The sequence below is a fragment of the Drosophila hydei genome, unplaced genomic scaffold (assembly GCF_003285905.1).
Source record: "Drosophila hydei strain 15085-1641.00,03,60 unplaced genomic scaffold, DhydRS2 tig00000060-arrow-pilon, whole genome shotgun sequence".
Taxonomy (NCBI): Eukaryota; Metazoa; Arthropoda; class Insecta; order Diptera; family Drosophilidae; genus Drosophila; species Drosophila hydei.
In genome coordinates this window covers 7,610,776-7,627,984 of record NW_022045656.1, presented here as the reverse complement: position 1 = coordinate 7,627,984, position 17,209 = coordinate 7,610,776, and the positions used below count along the sequence as shown (strand labels likewise).

Here is a 17,209-nt window from a genome sequence, read left to right as displayed (position 1 = left end):
TGTAATGGCAGCGACACCGGCACCGACAAAGGTATCTAGATACACAAAATGCAATGCCGAAGACGGGGCCGCAGATTGCTTATGGAATGGGTTGCAGTTCAATTACCCAGGCCAGGCCACGGCTGGCATGCAGGCAGGCAGGCAGGCAGCTTAAAGCCGAACCGAAAACAACGCAAACGAAGCGCACACAAGGCGAGCGCAACAAATCAACTTAATTTGTATCCCAAAGATACAAAATATTCAATGCATTGCATCCTTGACGTGCCTGCGCACCGAACCGGCTTTATATTTTTGTTATTTGTGGGTGCTTTTCCTCAGCTCCGACTTCCAATTTTTTTTCTTTTTTTCTGTGTATTTTCGTCGAGCTGCTTATTGGACGAGGGGTGCAGCTGGCAGCGCCAAATACGTAGCACTCAGTCGCAGACACACAAAATACGAACTCAGGAGAACCGCGTGCGTTCGACGTCTGTTTATTACTGAAGACAGTCGGCAGTTGGAGTTGTTTGAGGAACCGGCTTTTTATGCTGCCGCTAAATACTGGGAATGGCCACAACATTCTACCTTTCCGTTCGACTGCCTGCCTGCCTGCCTTTTGCTCGCAACTCAGTGTGTGACCAGTATTTAGTTTAAGGCATTCGAGCAGTGTTTCAGTGCGACGGTTGAAAAATACTGGGCGGCTTTGCTTGGCGCGTAAACGTGCATATTTCGAAATTGGAAATTTAAATATGGAATATAAATAAATAAAGGCTTGTTTTTTGTTTTGCAGCTAGTAAGACACACATAAATATGACCAACTATTATAAACAATAAATATTGACGTACATATATATATAATTATTATTTTAATACATGATTTTATTATATACGACAGTGCAAAGTTCTGTGTAAAAGCTTTAAACAATGTCTAAAACTGGATTTTGAGCTCCAGTTTTATGTTTGTTAATTTAAAGATTTAATGTTAAATTAACAACTTCTATAGCTCCTTTCCATAATTATTATATTTTTATGTTCATTAGTTCATATGCAGATTATTGAATTTTATTTCACTTTTTCGCCGATTAATTGTCTGATTAAATCAGCTTTCAAATCAGTGCCAAATTGGACGCAAACGCTAATCGCTTTCGATCCACGCAGACAATGCCAAATGAAGTTATCAGCACTTATTGATTATAATCAGCTTCTACTTCGACAATAATGCGCCTTAATGACCAGGCACGAGTTGACGATGATTACAATGTATTTTGCAGTCTGGGTAGCTGGAATCACACAGAGCTCGGGCTGGGAGAGAATTAGGTGGGTTGCTGTGTTTACGAGCGGCTGCACGGCTGGGGCGCTGCAAGAAGCTTCCGTCTAAGACACAAAACGACTGTGTTGACTACTGTGCGTGGTCTGACCGATTAAATGTAACCCTGTGTGTGTGTGTGTTTTTCATTTTATAGTTTTCCGCTTTTTTTTACGATGCCTTTCAACCCCCAAATGAGCGAACCCAAAACAATTGCAACAGATCCTTTCGACGCGCCGCCTGCCTGCCAACTGACTGACACCCAAAAGTCATAAAATGCCGTTGCCATTTGTATATATATCTGTGTGTATACACATATATAGTAGTGAGAAGGGTGGTCTTCCTGATTAACAACGGCACAGCCCTGGGACTGCGGTTATCAAACGCCATCCAAAAATGTTGGGCCCGTCAATGCGCTTTGCCATTCCTATGCCCAGCGACAGTTATTGATGTCATAAAGTTGGAGATTTATGCCTGTCTGCCTATTTGGGTTTATATATTTCATTGTTTGCACGAGCCAGCAGGATCGTCCCAGAACAGGCAAATGTAGTGTTAATAATATGCAATGAAACTAAAATCTAGAAAAATAAAACCGTTTACTTTACAGTTATATAAACTATAAGAGAAAGGAAGATATAAGACAGAGAAGATAGAAGATGAGATAGAAGATAGAAGATAGAAGATAGAAGATAGAAGATAGAAGATAGAAGATAGAAGATAGAAGATAGAAGATAGAAGATAGAAGATAGAAGATAGAAGATAGAAGATAGAAGATAGAAGATAGAAGATAGAAGATAGAAGATAGAAGATAGAAGATAGAAGATAGAAGATAGAAGATAGAAGATAGAAGATAGAAGATAGAAGATAGAAGATAGAAGATAGAAGATAGAAGATAGAAGATAGAAGATAGAAGATAGAAGATAGAAGATAGAAGATAGAAGATAGAAGATAGAAGATAGAAGATAGAAGATAGAAGATAGAAGATAGAAGATAGAAGATAGAAGATAGAAGATAGAAGATAGAAGATAGAAGATAGAAGATAGAAGATAGAAGATAGAAGATAGAAGATAGAAGATAGAAGATAGAAGATAGAAGATAGAAGATAGAAGATAGAAGATAGAAGATAGAAGATAGAAGATAGAAGATAGAAGATAGAAGATAGAAGATAGAAGAAAGAAGATAGAAGATAGAAGATAAGATGCAATGAGATGAGATGAGATGAGATGAGATGAGACGAGATGAGATGAGTTAAGATGAGTTAAGATGAAATGAGAAGAGATGAGATGAGAGATGAAATTAGAAAAGACCAGATGAGATGAGATGAAAAGAGATGAGAAGAGATAAGATAAGATGAGATGAGACGAGAAGAGATGACCTATGAATCACAAGAATCACAGAGTTTACAGTAAGTAGAAAAAGTTGTTAAGTATTTACGACTGAGCATATTTTAGCACTAGATACATATTTAACGCTGCTTACCTTTACTCAACGCCTCGTATAATTTTACTACTATGTATGTGTATACTGCATATATGTATATATATCTATATATGTATACTATATACATAGATCGGCATTGTCTGCAGACATCAAACATTTAAAGGCATTAAAATAACTTTTAGTAATGTGGCCTCTGCGTAGACTAAACAAAATAAACATTTCCAACAACTTTGGAGGTGTTTCGCTGCATTCTCTCTGTGCACTCGCCATAAACAAATGAGGCGAAAAAGTATCAAAAAAAAGAAAAATAAAACAACAACAACAAAAAAGTCAAGAGAGTAGGAAAAAGGGAAATACGGAAGGGCAGAGGCCCCAACAACGGGTTTAATGCATGTCGATGTCGTCGCCAGCGCCGCCGCAGATCAAAGGCAGCCAATGGAGTAACCATAGAGCGGGGGGCATGGGCAGGAGGGGCGGGGTTTTGGGTCGTTTAATTGCACTTGCCGCTTTTTATCTGTGTGGATGTGTTGGTGCTGCTGGTGCTGCTGGTGCTGCTGCTGCCAGTGCCTCAGTCGGTTGTCAGCCTGCGCATGTGTAGTTGCCTTTGATGTGCCTGGACTATGGACTGAGAGCTGGGGCTGTGCGATGGGCGCATTTGTTTATGCGCATGCTATAAAAAACCATAAAATATGCATAAAACGCATAGGCAAAAAGGCAACTGCGATTGAAGCTGAGCAGCAGGCGAACTAGATGAAAATGAATATGGAAATGGAAATGGAAATGGAAATGGAAATCGAACTGAAATGAAGCGATTAAGTGCAGACGTTGGCAATTCCTGGTTAATATCGTCGCAATGCCATAATCAAAGAATTCAATGGGCAGTGGACCAAGTCGCAATGCGAGAATTTCCTGTACCTATATAACAAAGAGCTAGATTCCAGTTGAATTCGAGAAGTTGAGCAAGCGAATGAACAATTTATAAAAACATATTTTATATGAATTAAAATTATAATTTTACAGCAACATTTTTGTTGCTCTAAACTAACTAAATTAGTTGAGAACTAAATTGAACAAAAATATTTTTTAACTTTATCGTCTCACTATATATCACGTGAAGAACTTAGTTTCATTGACAGCCTCTTGAGAGTGTTCGTTAAATTCTGTTAAGTAATTCGTTGGCAATCTGAACGTTTGAGTTCATCAATATGGGATTCGCCATGCTCAACTTTACCCGGGAGAATGTTATTGCTCGGTTTCTTTTATGGCATTTTCATTTGTGAGCTTATGGAATTTGTGTTGGGTGTGGAGCAAGGCAATGGAGAAATGGAGAAATGGGGAAATGGGGAGTGGGGTTGTCTTTCACTCATCACTTGGCACAAATCATTGCTTTGCCGGCTGCAGTGCCCATAAAAAGTACATAAAAAACTGTTGAGCATTGGCACTAGGCACTGCTGATGCGTGTGCTTTATGGAGCCGCCAAACGCCCAAGTGGGCAGCGAACGTACGGCCGTAAAACGATGGAAGAAACGCTTCGAGAATTTTACGATTGAGCTCACAGCTCTGCGAGCTGCCCCGGCCAAATAAGTGGCATTTTCGATTGCACTATAAAATCGGGCTCTATGAGAGCTATAAAATATTTATTTTCTAATAAAAAATAACTGTACATGAATATATACAAAGATACACGCAGATATAAATATTAATATAGGTATATATATATAAATATTAGATATATAAATACAAATAGATTTCGATTTAGGTAAGGGCTTTACACGTTCAACAAACAATTGGGATTAACATATCGCATGGCCGGAGACCAGCCTAGAGATCATTGAAAATGGCAACTGGAGAGCCAATCTGGATGATGCCATATCCTAGACAATATCATCGGCCACCTGCGAGTCCTGCTCCAGTATGGTGCTCTCTCGTAGTTTGCTCTTCAGATTTTTGCTGGAGTTCGCCTCGGTCAGGCAGGGCTCGTGCTCGGCATGCTCATGGCCATCGGCATCGACAGCCGCATGTGCCGCATCGTCCAGCTGCACCTTGCCCATGTGGCGGCGATAGCGATACCACAGCTTCAGGCCCAGCACCAGCACAAAGTAGAGAAATGCCAGACAGATAATCACAATTATGATTCGGGTCACAATAGAATTGGATGTCGACTTATTGCTCTTGACTACCAGCATGACGTCCTCGCGCTTGAAGCCCGCGCTGCTCCCAATGGTGCAGCCATAGCGTCCCTCATCCTCCGGCTGCACATCGTGTATCTCCAGTGTGCCATTCTCTAGCAGTCGAAACCGCAACGGATCTGTATTGTTCTCGTTGAGGTAAGCCAAATCCTTGTCCCACTGTATCGTTGGCTTCGGCTCGCCCGTAGCCTGGCAGTGCATGACAGCGACACCGGCTTCGTTCACCTCAATGGGCCCCACGGGCGGCACACTGAACTTGGGCGCCACCACCACATTGATGGTGACTGTGGCACTTATCTGGCCCTGACTGTTCGATGCGAAGCAAGTGTATTGACCACGCTGCTCATTGGAGACGCCGCGAAATATCAGCGTGCCATTGTGATCGGTGACATTTGTCGGCAATGGCAATTGGGTTTCCTGTGATGCGTGAAGACGAGTTATTAGATGGGATCTGATGGAATCCCTGCCCAACACTTACCCGCATCCATTTGACTTGGGGCGGCGGCGTACCCTGCGCCTTACAATGCACCTTGCTAACACTGCCCAGTTCCAGGTTCTTGGATGTTGGCTGCGGCATAAACTTGAGCTGCTCAATCACCTCCAATGTACCGCTGCCAGAGGTGACCGCCGACTGTCCCTCAACAAGCAATTGGCATTGATAGACACCCGCATCGCTGGCCAAAACGCTGGCAAAGTGCAGCGAGCCGGTCTCCTTGTTGAGCGTTAGGCGCGCATCTTCCCGCAGCATTGTCTCCAGCTGCGGCTCACTGGTGGTGCTGCTCGCCAGGCCCAGCTCCACCTGACGCAAAGCCTTGCCATCTTTGCGCCAGCGTAAAGTGACGCTGTTGCTCTGCCTGTACGAGTCCGGCAGTTGGTAGACGCAAGGCATTTGAATTGGGCTCTGTTCCTTGACAGTTGTTCGTCCGTTCGGGCCCTGGGTTATGCCGACGTTCGTTTGCGATGTCGGCGATGCTGTGGATAATGCGATCAACATTTAGGTTTGCGGTCAGCAATGTTGACTCATCGCTGTCAATGAAATTGATAACCTTACCGCGCACGCAGCTGCAAGAACAGATGATGAGAGCGGAGCTCAGCAACAGCCGGCTCACCTTTATCTGTGACTTAATCATGGCGTGAGTTGAAGAATTTCTTTGATTTCGCGTTCTCCTCTTACTGTTTGCTTTATGTTCTCTGAGTCGCGCGCAAAAAAAATAATGAAAAAAACCAACAAACAAACAGAAACCGGTGTAGGGCCCCTGCGCTTTATGATTTGTGTGGCAGGAATTTTTGGTTTCCGTTCGCCTTTTTCTTATTTTTTACTTTTTTTTTGTGAATTTTCCTTAGCACAGATTCAGTTTCATTTGACGACGCACACTGACGGGCCAACAGCCGCTTAATGTTTATTTTTATGTTACGCACACGCGTCACGCTTAATTATCCTGCTGCACAGTTCGTAGAGTACGACGAAGAGCAGATCACGTACAGCCGACAACCTCGCGCGTTCGCATCCAAAATTGAACTGACGCCGCAGCGAGCTAATTTAAGGCTGGCAAGCGGCACGAGCCGGTTGACGCATGCGCTCGCAACTGATCCCAGTATTTGTGTTGCGCCAAATGCAACTCTGTGCAACCCTACATTTCTACTCCTCTTTTGTATAGTCGCACATTAGCTACTACGAAAAAAAGTAGCAAGCCATCTACTGAAAATTTAGTAGGGAAAACAACAGTTATTTGTCCAATTAATGTATTTCATTAATTTAAAAACTTTAGAAGTATTCATTTTAGTTTGGTTTCAGTTCTTTACTATTTGATAAACTTTAATTATAACATTCTACAGTAATTAAAAAGTATTGATTGCCTATTTGCCGGATAATACAGTCTAAAATTGAGGTATGGTTGATACGCGACTATAAGGTGATTGCCGCTTGGCCACTCGGAAGGGACAGCGGGTCATCATTTTGTAGACAATGGCACTGCACAGTACAAACAGGCCCCAAAACATATAAGTGAAGAGCAATATAAATCGGTTGGGCTGCCATAGCACAGTGTAGCTGAGATTGTAGTTTTCTAAAATACGTTTCAAATAAGTCAGATGTATATTTGTTTCAAATGAAACCGCTCTCACCTAGCACTGCATATCCCATGCCAATCTTTGATTTACCCATGCGATATGAACATGTTGGCACCATTATCTCCAGGTAGCTGTGCTCCTGCTCTTTGATTGCTTTCAGATCAAAATGCCGCACGGCGTTCTCATAGAAGTTGATCGCCTTAGTCGACGGATATATGAATATACGCGATTCATGCCAATGACCAGAAAACATTATGTGTGGATCCAAATCGCTAATAACGGCACGCAATAGGGGACCACCGCCAATAAGCAGTGGTGCATGGGAGACACCGATGCGGAGGCGTTCGGCATTATGCTCCTTGTCGGGGTTGGTGAAGTCCAATAGCATGCGATTGATCTTGAAGAAACGCAAGTGATTGTCATAGTCAAAGAGATCCTCGCTCATAAATTCATTCTCAAAGCGTCGCTGATTTGAGTTGGATATGTAGTCGCCATTGTCGCCGCCGATGTCATTATCACCCGGTACATGAACACGCTGAAAGTAGGCAGATATCATACGAAACTGAATATTAATATGTTTGAGTAGTAAATATGAGCTAATGGCACATTCAACATACATTTGATAGCTTCTTATTGTTATAGATGCGCTTGAAGCGCTGCACGTATTGCTTGTATTCCTGAGCGGTAGCTATGTTACCCTCATCGAGCAAGTCTCCCAAAAAAACTATAATATGTGGTTGTGTAAAGGATACGGCGCGTTCAAAGGATTTCTTCAGAAATCTATCCAAGTCGTACCGCGCAAGTGCACTGTGTGAAGAGCGATCGTAGGACTCGCCCAGGATTTGTGGATCGGCAATAAGCAGCAGACGGGTGCAGTTATCTAAACAATTACAGCAAATGTCATATTGATTGCCAGGGATAAATTATAGTAATAATCCTACCCAGTTTACAATCGATTGATTTCCAGCTAGATTGTGCTATATAGTATATAAGTACTTCATTGAAGAACATGAGCAATAGAGTGAGCACAACGAAGCCACGACAAAACAGTCTGCAAAAGATCAAGTTCTTAGAATCAGAAATGATTGAAAAGCTGATATAGAATGGATAGTAATACCTATTCACAACGCGCAAAGAAGCCATAATTATGCGGAGCGTTGGGCTTCTCTACGTTGATTGATTAATTATGCGTTGCATGCAAATGTTGCCGTTTTTGGGGCATTCCTTGTAACATTGCGTATGTCTATATTTAGAAATGCATATGCAAAATTTATGCTACTTTTTGAATATGCTTGAAAATATTTGTTTTTTGGCAGATTTGAGTAGACGCTGGCACCGCATGCAGCTGGCTATCGGCAACTGGTTCGCTTGCGTTGGGGGACAGCCACACTCGGCGCAGTTTTGCCTAATTAAATTAAAGAGCATTATAAGGGCTGTGACTGCGGCTGATAATTAGAGCAATGCAACGCAACGGGTTCACTTACCAGCGTAGCCGGTTCTATATTTTGTTGATTTCCACTTGGCGACGCTGGCGGCCATGCGCGCCTTTCGGTTGTCATGAGAACGTGTTAAGCGGATAGGTGGAAAATTTAAACACGAACACTACCGTTAGGTTTTGTGCCATAAGCACTAACGGTCATCGCATCAAAACATTGCATTATCAATTTTAAAACCACACAGATAAGAAAAACATTAATATATACTGTTCAGACAGCTGTTAAGCAAATAACAGGATGTTAGCGCCAATTTGAGTCAACACGTAGATGTTAACGCATTTTTGAGTCAATGTATTGCAATGCATCTCTGCATGACTGTTCCTCATTTGCCACACTTTTTTACAGTCTGTCCACATTGTGTGGTAGAGTAATGGCGTGCCATTCCGCACAAAAAGTGCGCTGTTGAAATTTTTTCTTGCTAACAACAAACGCTCTATAATTAACAGCTGAAATATTAAAGACAAATGAAAATGACAAAATAAGTGTGCAAAAGTTTTTACATGGTGCATTTCTGATTAAAATCAATCGTGCTTGTGCTACAATTCTTCGGCCTGAACTAAAAGAATTGGCAATTTTTTTACCGCTGGCTGCTGCTCTTAAATTGTGAAAAGTAAGACCAGCTCTGCTTAAAATTTGCAGCTGCAAAATGAAGCTAATTTGCATGAAAATTTTTAAGATGCGGTTTATTCGATGATCTGAAAACAACTATTGTTGTGGCACTTTTATTTTATTTGTGCAAATAAAAAAAACTTGTGCCTCAAGTTGTTAGTAGTTTGCATATGTGTAGCTGTGTGTGTGTATGTCATAAGCGAATGGCTTGGCAATGCTGCCGCCCGCTGTAATCGTTGATTTGGCAATGCTGCCGTGCTGCTTTGGCGCTGCAGTGTGGCTTTTTTTATTTAGCAACTTGAGGGTCACGCTTGTTTTTGTTTCTATCTCTTAATATTCTATATATGTCTTCTATTATTATCATAGTAAATGCACCTAGTGCGCGTCGCTCTTGATTGTAATTGCATCTCTTTGCCTTTATTGTTTACATTCACAGTTGCATATTGTCTGCAGAGAAGTTTGCGTCGAGCGAGGGAGAGAGAGAGCTTTTAGCAGCAACAAACAATGGCGGATATTGTTTATCCCAACGGCTGTCGGCCGTTGGTTGAAGATTTAGGCACCGACGAGCTTATCCGACGTCTTAAGGTTTGCGCTGTTTACTTCTAATCCTGATTGAGTTTTGCTAAAATGACAAACCCCATAGACTTTAGCCAATGTGCTGCAGACTATGGATCAGGATGACAACCTGCACCAGCAGTACATACCCTTAGCTTTGCACCTACTCGATGATTTCTTTATGCAGCATCAGTCACGAGATGTCCAATTGTTGATTGCGTGCTGCATAGCGGATGTTTTGCGTGTGTATGCGCCTGAAGCTCCCTATAAGGAACAGGATCAAATCAAAGCGATCTTTAAGTTTTTTATCAAGCAACTCCATGGTCTAAAGGATCCGCGGGATCCCTCCTTTAAACGATACTTCTACTTGCTCGAAAATCTGGCATTCGTCAAGTCATTTAACATGTGCTTCGAACTGGAAGATTGTCAGGAAATATTCCATGAACTTTTCAGCACCGTTTTTAAGATCATCAAGTAAGTATTACATTATTAATAGAAAACATAATATAAAACAATTTAATTTATAATTGTAGTGATCAACACAGCGTTAAAGTGAAGAACTTTTTTCTTGATGTATTAAGTCCTCTGATTACCGAGGCAGATAATTTGTCTGTTGAATTGCTGGATCTTATACTGATCAACATTGTGGAGCCAAACAAATCAACCAACAAGTATGCGCACGAACTGACGGAGCAGCTGCTGGTCAAAACAGGAGATGCTTTCGAGACAACCATCAAATTGGTAATAAATAATAATAAGCATATTCAACAATTAAGGTTTGCAAATGAGTATTGTCTTTCATCTAGTTCTTCAATCGTTCATTGGTCATGGACAAGCCCAATAACAAGCTAGCCATTACTAGCAAGATTTATGATATAATCTATGAGCTTAACCAAATCAACAGCGATCTGCTGGTGTCGGTCCTACCACAGCTGGAAAACAAGCTTCTCTCCACCGACGATGCCGAGCGACTGAGTAAGTGTGGAGGCTTACGTGATTAATATATTTTCTTAATCAACGTGTTAATTGATGCAAATATAATTTTTTCTTCGCTATAAATAGAAGCCACGACATTATTGGCGCGCATGTTCTCCGAGAAGGACTCACAATTGTCTAAGAAGTATCCATCGTTATTGCGTGTCTTTTTTGGCCGTTTTTGTGACATTACTGAACCAGTGCGCGTTAAATGCGTTCAATCATCAATGCACTTTTTGCTCAATCATCCGCATCTGCAGGCTGAAATAACCGAAAAGCTTCGGATGCGCCATCATGATCTAGACGAGTTGGTACGTCATGAGGTCGTGATGGCAATTGTAGAAACCGGAAAACGTAATTTCGATATTGTGGTAAAATCGCCAGAATTATTGGAAATTGTACGCGAACGCACGATGGACAAAAAGTATAAAATACGTCGTGATGCTATGAACGGGTTGGGTTACATCTATAAGCGAGCGATTTGCGAGCCAAACGATTTGAGTCCAGATGTGAAATTACAGGTTGATTGGATTAAGAACAAAATAATGCATGGCTACTACAAACTATGTCTGGAAGATAAACTAATGGTGGAGCGACTGCTCATCACCTGCCTGGTGCCATACAAGCTAGCACCAGAGGAACGTATGAAGAAGCTCTATCATTTGTTAGGAGATTTGGATGCAAATGCAACAAAAGCGTTTGTCGAGTTGCAAAAGAATCAAATGAAATCACGACATACGGTTAGCGATTGGATAAAGTTGCATCACTCCAAGGAATTTACGCCTCGTGTGCTCAGCCAACTGGCCGCCAAGCAGGCCAACATTGCCAAGTAATATCAAAAATTTACAAGTATAGCTCTCTAAGCTAAGCCATTCTTCTATGCTTTTAGATTGCTGCCGGATCCGCTGAAAGCTAGTGAGTTTATCACACAATTCAGTCAACATCTACGGAAAGATGCTCAGTTGCTACGCTGCATAAACATTGTTCTTAAACGGGATGTGAGTTGCCGAGAATGCGCTGACACAATGAGCGTGCTCCTCAAGAAACTTGGCGCTCATGTCATGACCAATCTCTACTATAACACAGTCAAAATGTTAATTGAACGCGTGGCATCCGTCATGGTGGACAAGGAGTCCATTGGAGTGCTAATCGGGTAAGTTGTCTTATAAATATAAAAATGTGTATCCACATTGGCATTCATTAATATTATATGAAGGAATGAATTATATGAAAAACCTGAATACATGTTTAATAACCGTATGATATTTACAGGTTGATCGAACAGTGCATTCAGGGCGGTGACATTTGCAATGAGATCGGAATATCATCCCACGAAGCAGGCGAACGCGGTCTTAAATTGTTAAGCGTATGTGAAAAGCAAATGTAAACCGGCCAGATATTTCTACAATGTTCTTTTGTATCTTTCCAGATGTTATCGTATGTTTTTTCGGCTCATTTCTTTACGGATACCTCGTTGCGACACCTTATTGCGCTTCTCAGTTATGAACATGAATATGTAGCACCATTGGTGCTGAAAACGTTGACGCATTTGGGTCGTTACCAGCCGCTTATTGACGATGCCAATCCGGTTATACTGAATGAATTGGCACCCATATGCAAAGACTTTGCGCTTATGGGGACGCCAAAGCAGGCGAAGCATGCAGTGCGCTGCATCTTTGTCAACAGCCAATCATCATCGACGGCCACGACGGATGGCGGTGGGAGTGCCTCAACAACAACACAAACAGTACATCCCATTTTCAATGAAATCATTGAGGAGCTTCGAGTTAAACTAGCACCCAATTGTGAATATCAACGAACCAAGATTGTAACATTGGGACACATAGCGTACAACATGCCTCAGGCATTTCTTACGGCTATCAAGAATATGATTGCGAGGCGCATTGTTAAGGAGCTACTCATACAAGAAGTTCCAGCGCAACGGGATCACGAATTGCCTGAAAGCGACTGGTGTGAACAGGATGAACTTCCGCCTGATACACTCTGCAAATTAGATGCTCTTAAGACTATGGCCCGCTGGCTGCTCGGTTTACGATCGGATGAACATGCAGCCCAGAAAACCTTCCGCATGCTTGCAGCTTTTGTCAATCAGCGTGGTGATTTGCTGGCCCAGAATAGATTGTGTGGTGCTGAGAAATCTTGGTTGCGTCTAGGCGCAGCCTGCGCAATGCTTAAGGTGTGCGAACAGAAAGGTGTCGGCGATCAATATAGCGCCGAACAGTATTTACAGCTGTCCCAGCTCATGGTCAGTACCCGTAGTTAACTAAATGCATAACTATTATAATCATATATTAAAATTAATACTTTATTGCAGGAGGATCCTGTGCTGGAAGTACGTGAGATATTTGCGCGAAAATTGCACAAAGGGCTGGGACGTAGTCTGCCGCGCAATTGCCTACCCTTGGACTTTATGGGTTACTATGTGCTAAGTGGCAAGGAGACCAATAGAAAGTAAGTGCTCTACTTTTACTATAAATCAAATCTAACTATATATATTTCTAATTTTACTTTACACAGATTACAAGATCAAGTACGTCATTATGTGGAGGCGGATGTGAATAGGCGACGGGAATATCTTAAGACTGTAGCTATGACGTGTAAGTTATGCGGAATGTTTATGTTGAATGAATACTAAAAATAATGACTATCATTATATATAGCACCGGATAGCTCTACGGAATCGCAGTCCCTGCATATCTTACCTGACTACATGCTGGCTTTTGCTATACCGGTGCTGGTGCATGATCCTAGCTTCACGAGCCATGAGGACTATGTGCAGCTGCGCAAGATGGAAAAGTGTTTGCGTTTTATACTTGAACCGTTGATGGCAAAACGCGAATCTTTTGTCTATGGCTTTTACAAGCAGCTGCTGCATCTGATAAAACACCGCGAGTACAGCCAGAGTTCGGACAAGGATAGACTGCAAAATAACTATGTAAGTATTTCTGCATATGACAATAATTTTGGCAGACCTTGATATTAATTTTTGTTTTGTTAAATAGAAAATGTGGGCGCTCTGTGATCTCGCTATGCATATTATCGATGCTAAAGTTGGTCAGTGTGATGGCAATTCGAGCGCATTCTCAATGCCCCTGACGCTGCCTGAGATGTACTATAAACTGCCCGCTGCAAATTTTGAGAATAATGAAGTCTATATACCGTTGGACGTTTACACTCTGGGCGCCAAGACAAGCAAAGCGTCAGCGACGATAGCAACGGCTACATCCCATGCGACTGCTGCCAGTTCTAAGCGGACTGCAGCGTTGGCAATTTTGGATGATGACAATTCACAGGTAAATTGACACTGATAACCATTTAAAGAAGCACTCGGAGTAATTGCTGAACTTATTTGTAGGAGAACAATTTATTTGATAACATACGCGCCGCAGACACGACGGAGCCGATGACTAAGCGAACGCGCGGCGGTGCCGCAGCACCCGCCAAATCGTAGAGCAGAATGCGGCTACTTGTTAGTATAGTGTTAGTCTAGGCCCTAAGTTAACTAAATATTTAAGACGTAGATGGGTACTACGATTATAACACACACTTTCACATAAACACACACGGACCAACAACAACACAAACCCCTCAGCCGACAGACAATTGCATCCTTGAAATTATTATAACTTGTGTAGTGTGTGGATGGATGCAACAAACAAACAAACAGACCAACCAGCCAACTAACACGGCAACATACCAATCTCTGATAGTGTCGCCTATTTTGTTAATTTTAGTTTTAAAATATGAGAGAGCATAGTTTTACCTTTATTATTATTCTATTATATATTTTAATTGTGTACTGTTTTGTATTATGCTCCTTTTGGCTTGTTTCATTGTAAACCTTTTGCACTATTTTAAAAAAAATTACTTTTAGATATATAATACAAATCTATCGAATAAAAAAGAAAAAGTTAGAATGCAAATTAGTTGAAGTATGCCCCGACGTAAAGTAACAGAGCCTTATTAAGAAATTAACATTAACTTTTCTATGAACGCAGTTAAAATTTAGTTAATATAAAATGCGTGATTAATCATAATATACTTTATACAACATATACACATATACATATGCATAAAACATGGAGAATACATTCAAAATGTATTAAAACAATTGAAGAACATTGTTGTAAGCGTATTGAAGTAATATTAAAATTGAAAAAAAAAACAAAAAAACAATGTAAATTTAATTATTATTACTGTTTTTCAAATATAAATAATTATTTTAAACAAAGTAATAAGAATAAAATGGTCCAACAAATTATTCAAATTTGTGAGCTACGCGCGCACTATTTATGGAGAGCTACGGTAACACTGAACTGTCGAGAGTTGCCACTATGCGCACGCAGCTTGGCAGCGCTACAAGCAATTGCATTCGTATTGACGGAAGGGGTGCGTCGCAGGCGTGTGTGTGTTTATTTTGTTCTAAATGTATTATTTTGTGTGATTGTTAATGAAATTGTATGAAAAGTCAATAATTGTGGTAATAAGAAGTCCAAAAAAGGCGTTAAATATATAGTGGAAGACTTACTAAAAAGTCAGGACTGAACATGCAGCCGCTGAATGGAATGCACTCATTTGTAGCTGTGGGTGACGTCACAGAGCAGCAACTCGACGTCAAATCGGGCACAAGCTCATCCGCTGCTATCAGTATGAAAACAAACGTGCAACCGAGCAGGCAGCAGCAGCGCATATATACCTCAACCCCTAAAATCGAATTTAATAAGCAACGGAAATCGCAGCAGCGCAACGACGCCATTGGCCTTTGTCGTTTGGCCAAAGCAACAACAAAGCATTATATTTGTGTGGGCGAAGGCGGTGCTAATGGTGTCAAGGGGCAGGAGCCGACCTTTGATGTTCGCCTAAAAGCTCTATTTCTATTATTTGGCATAATAATTATCGGCTATAGAGCCATCATTTTAACAAGTGAGTACATTCATTCATTCAGTTGGACACAGCGTTAATCAAGGCTGCACTTGTGTCTGTTTACCATTTGTTGTTGTTTACAAAGTAGTTTAAAAATAGCAAAATGTGCATATGTGGTTAGCTGCTTACACACATATTTTACATATGTATGTATATAGGGACAATGACATATAGAATGATCTCATGCCGATTTACATTCTTATTGGTTTTTGTGTTTCACCTTCGTGTTGCGCCTTTCCAGCACACTCCGTCGCCGTTCAAACAACCCTTCCTCCCCACCGACAAATGCGCTAAGCATCTAAATAAAGACTCACCAAATTGACTGTTGCGCATTTTGTTTTAGCCAATAGCAAAGCCATTTGCATACGCAAAGCTAGCCGAGAGGCAGCAGCGATTATTCACTAATTGCTAAACGACTTTTGGCTTTTGTTTGCATACATACATATATAAGTTAGTATATATGCATGTATTAGGCACTACAAACATGTCAAGTTCTTTTATGTATTTTGAGTGACAACGGTATTTTGAACTTAGTCGCGTCACGCGACCTAAACTGCACAGTGGGATGAGCTCGATAGGAATTAGCGTAAAATGTTACTTATTTACATTAGGTCTAGTATCATTTTTAATTATTTATTCAAATGTTTACTCCCAAGAAAATATTTTAGCTTATTACTTTTTATTGACGATGCTGGTCCACTGTGCAGCAGTTGCGTAGGTGTCAGAACTGGTCGAGTAAGAGTTTTCCTCATTGTTTGCTGCTAGCTTTCGCAATCATCAATGTGAGCAGACGACGCGAGAAACAATATTGTGTTCGATTTTTAATTGCTGTTATTTTTTGTTGGCTGACGGCACGGCGCTGCTGATATAAGTCCATATCGAATAACTGACCTTGAAGCGCGTATCTATTAATAACCTATTCCAATTGCCGCCCACAGTGCCCTACATCAATGGCAGCAACGTGCAGCAGCTGAGCAACTATGTGCAGGCACAGCTGAGCGTTGCCTTCGACTGGTCGGAGCAGAACCAACTGCGTGCCAAACTAACTCCCGTGCTGTGTGGCCTGATTGTGTCAGTTTTTTGCTACGCCATCGTTTACTTGGACAGCGCTGTGCCAGGCGTTTCGCCACCTACCCCATTTTCGCCGCGTTCCAAGCAACGGTAAGCGCAAATACTGCAATAATGTAGATCGATATTTGCTAAAAAATTATATTTTTTGCAGTTCTCGCCGAGGCAGCTCCGGGCTGCAGCTCAACTATTTGTGCGCGCTGGGCGCGGGAATTATGGTTACATTCTTAATGTATTCAGATTTGTAAAAGAAGAGAATTTCCTTGTCAAATATGGCAGCAGTATTAGTATTTAAATCAGTCCAATTCAAAAATATCATTTATTTTTCACTTATATGAAGTATTATATTTATAAAAATATATATTTATAACTGTGCAATGCTCCTGAAGCAAAATCAAACAACAAATTTAGTAAAAGCTAAAAGAAGCTCAACGGCAAACTTGAAATTAAACTTTATGTTAAGTGAATAGTTTAAATTAAATATTAACTTTAATGTATTTCTAATACGTATATATATGCAAGTGTGTAAAGCAAAATGTGAGAGTACAAAATGGAAATGTGTAAATCATTAAAACTAATTA

At 41.1% G+C, this 17,209-nt stretch overlaps 4 protein-coding genes across 7 annotated transcripts; 2 read left to right on the top strand and 2 right to left on the bottom strand.

Annotated features, from left to right (window-relative positions):
• Positions 1-4,479: 4,479 nt before the first annotated feature.
• Positions 4,480-6,452, bottom strand: LOC111595407 (tyrosine-protein kinase-like otk). Its single transcript, XM_023309120.2, has 3 exons — positions 5,963-6,452; positions 5,390-5,883; positions 4,480-5,328 (listed from the first exon to the last, which is right to left on the bottom strand). The coding sequence occupies exons 1-3, from the start codon at positions 6,039-6,041 to the stop codon at positions 4,597-4,599; spliced, it is 1,305 nt and encodes a 434-aa protein (XP_023164888.2). The 5' UTR covers positions 6,042-6,452; the 3' UTR covers positions 4,480-4,596.
• Positions 6,453-6,676: 224 nt separating this feature from the next.
• Positions 6,677-8,726, bottom strand: LOC111595473 (metallophosphoesterase 1). Of its 2 annotated transcripts, XM_023309239.2 has the most exons (7): positions 8,685-8,726; positions 8,466-8,610; positions 8,099-8,386; positions 7,923-8,032; positions 7,599-7,861; positions 7,036-7,516; positions 6,677-6,977 (listed from the first exon to the last, which is right to left on the bottom strand). In XM_023309239.2, the coding sequence occupies exons 3-7, from the start codon at positions 8,122-8,124 to the stop codon at positions 6,790-6,792; spliced, it is 1,068 nt and encodes a 355-aa protein (XP_023165007.2). In that variant the 5' UTR covers positions 8,125-8,386; positions 8,466-8,610; positions 8,685-8,726; the 3' UTR covers positions 6,677-6,789. The 2 variants fall into 2 exon arrangements, with proteins under 2 accessions (XP_023165007.2, XP_023165006.2); XM_023309238.2 differs by lacking the exon at positions 8,685-8,726 and having other exon boundaries at positions 8,466-8,678.
• Positions 8,727-8,818: 92 nt separating this feature from the next.
• LOC111595519 (sister chromatid cohesion protein PDS5 homolog B) lies at positions 8,819-14,608 on the top strand. Of its 2 annotated transcripts, XM_023309299.2 has the most exons (14): positions 8,819-9,087; positions 9,523-9,671; positions 9,730-10,115; positions 10,175-10,382; positions 10,448-10,616; positions 10,704-11,445; positions 11,506-11,769; positions 11,889-11,982; positions 12,046-12,882; positions 12,952-13,088; positions 13,155-13,234; positions 13,298-13,572; positions 13,640-13,930; positions 13,993-14,088. In XM_023309299.2, exons 2-14 carry the CDS (start codon positions 9,591-9,593, stop codon positions 14,086-14,088), a joined length of 3,660 nt encoding a protein of 1,219 aa, XP_023165067.1. In that variant the 5' UTR covers positions 8,819-9,087; positions 9,523-9,590. The 2 variants fall into 2 exon arrangements, with proteins under 2 accessions (XP_023165067.1, XP_023165068.1); XM_023309300.2 differs by lacking the exon at positions 8,819-9,087 and having other exon boundaries at positions 9,591-9,671; positions 13,993-14,608.
• Positions 14,609-15,019: 411 nt separating this feature from the next.
• On the top strand, positions 15,020-17,064 carry LOC111595507. Of its 2 annotated transcripts, none has more exons than XM_023309279.2 (3): positions 15,020-15,560; positions 16,499-16,721; positions 16,783-17,063. In XM_023309279.2, the coding sequence occupies exons 1-3, from the start codon at positions 15,185-15,187 to the stop codon at positions 16,874-16,876; spliced, it is 693 nt and encodes a 230-aa protein (XP_023165047.2). In that variant the 5' UTR covers positions 15,020-15,184; the 3' UTR covers positions 16,877-17,063. The 2 variants fall into 2 exon arrangements, with proteins under 2 accessions (XP_023165047.2, XP_023165049.2); XM_023309281.2 differs by lacking the exon at positions 15,020-15,560 and adding an exon at positions 16,409-16,431 and having other exon boundaries at positions 16,783-17,064.
• The last annotated feature ends 145 nt before the right edge of the window (positions 17,065-17,209 follow it).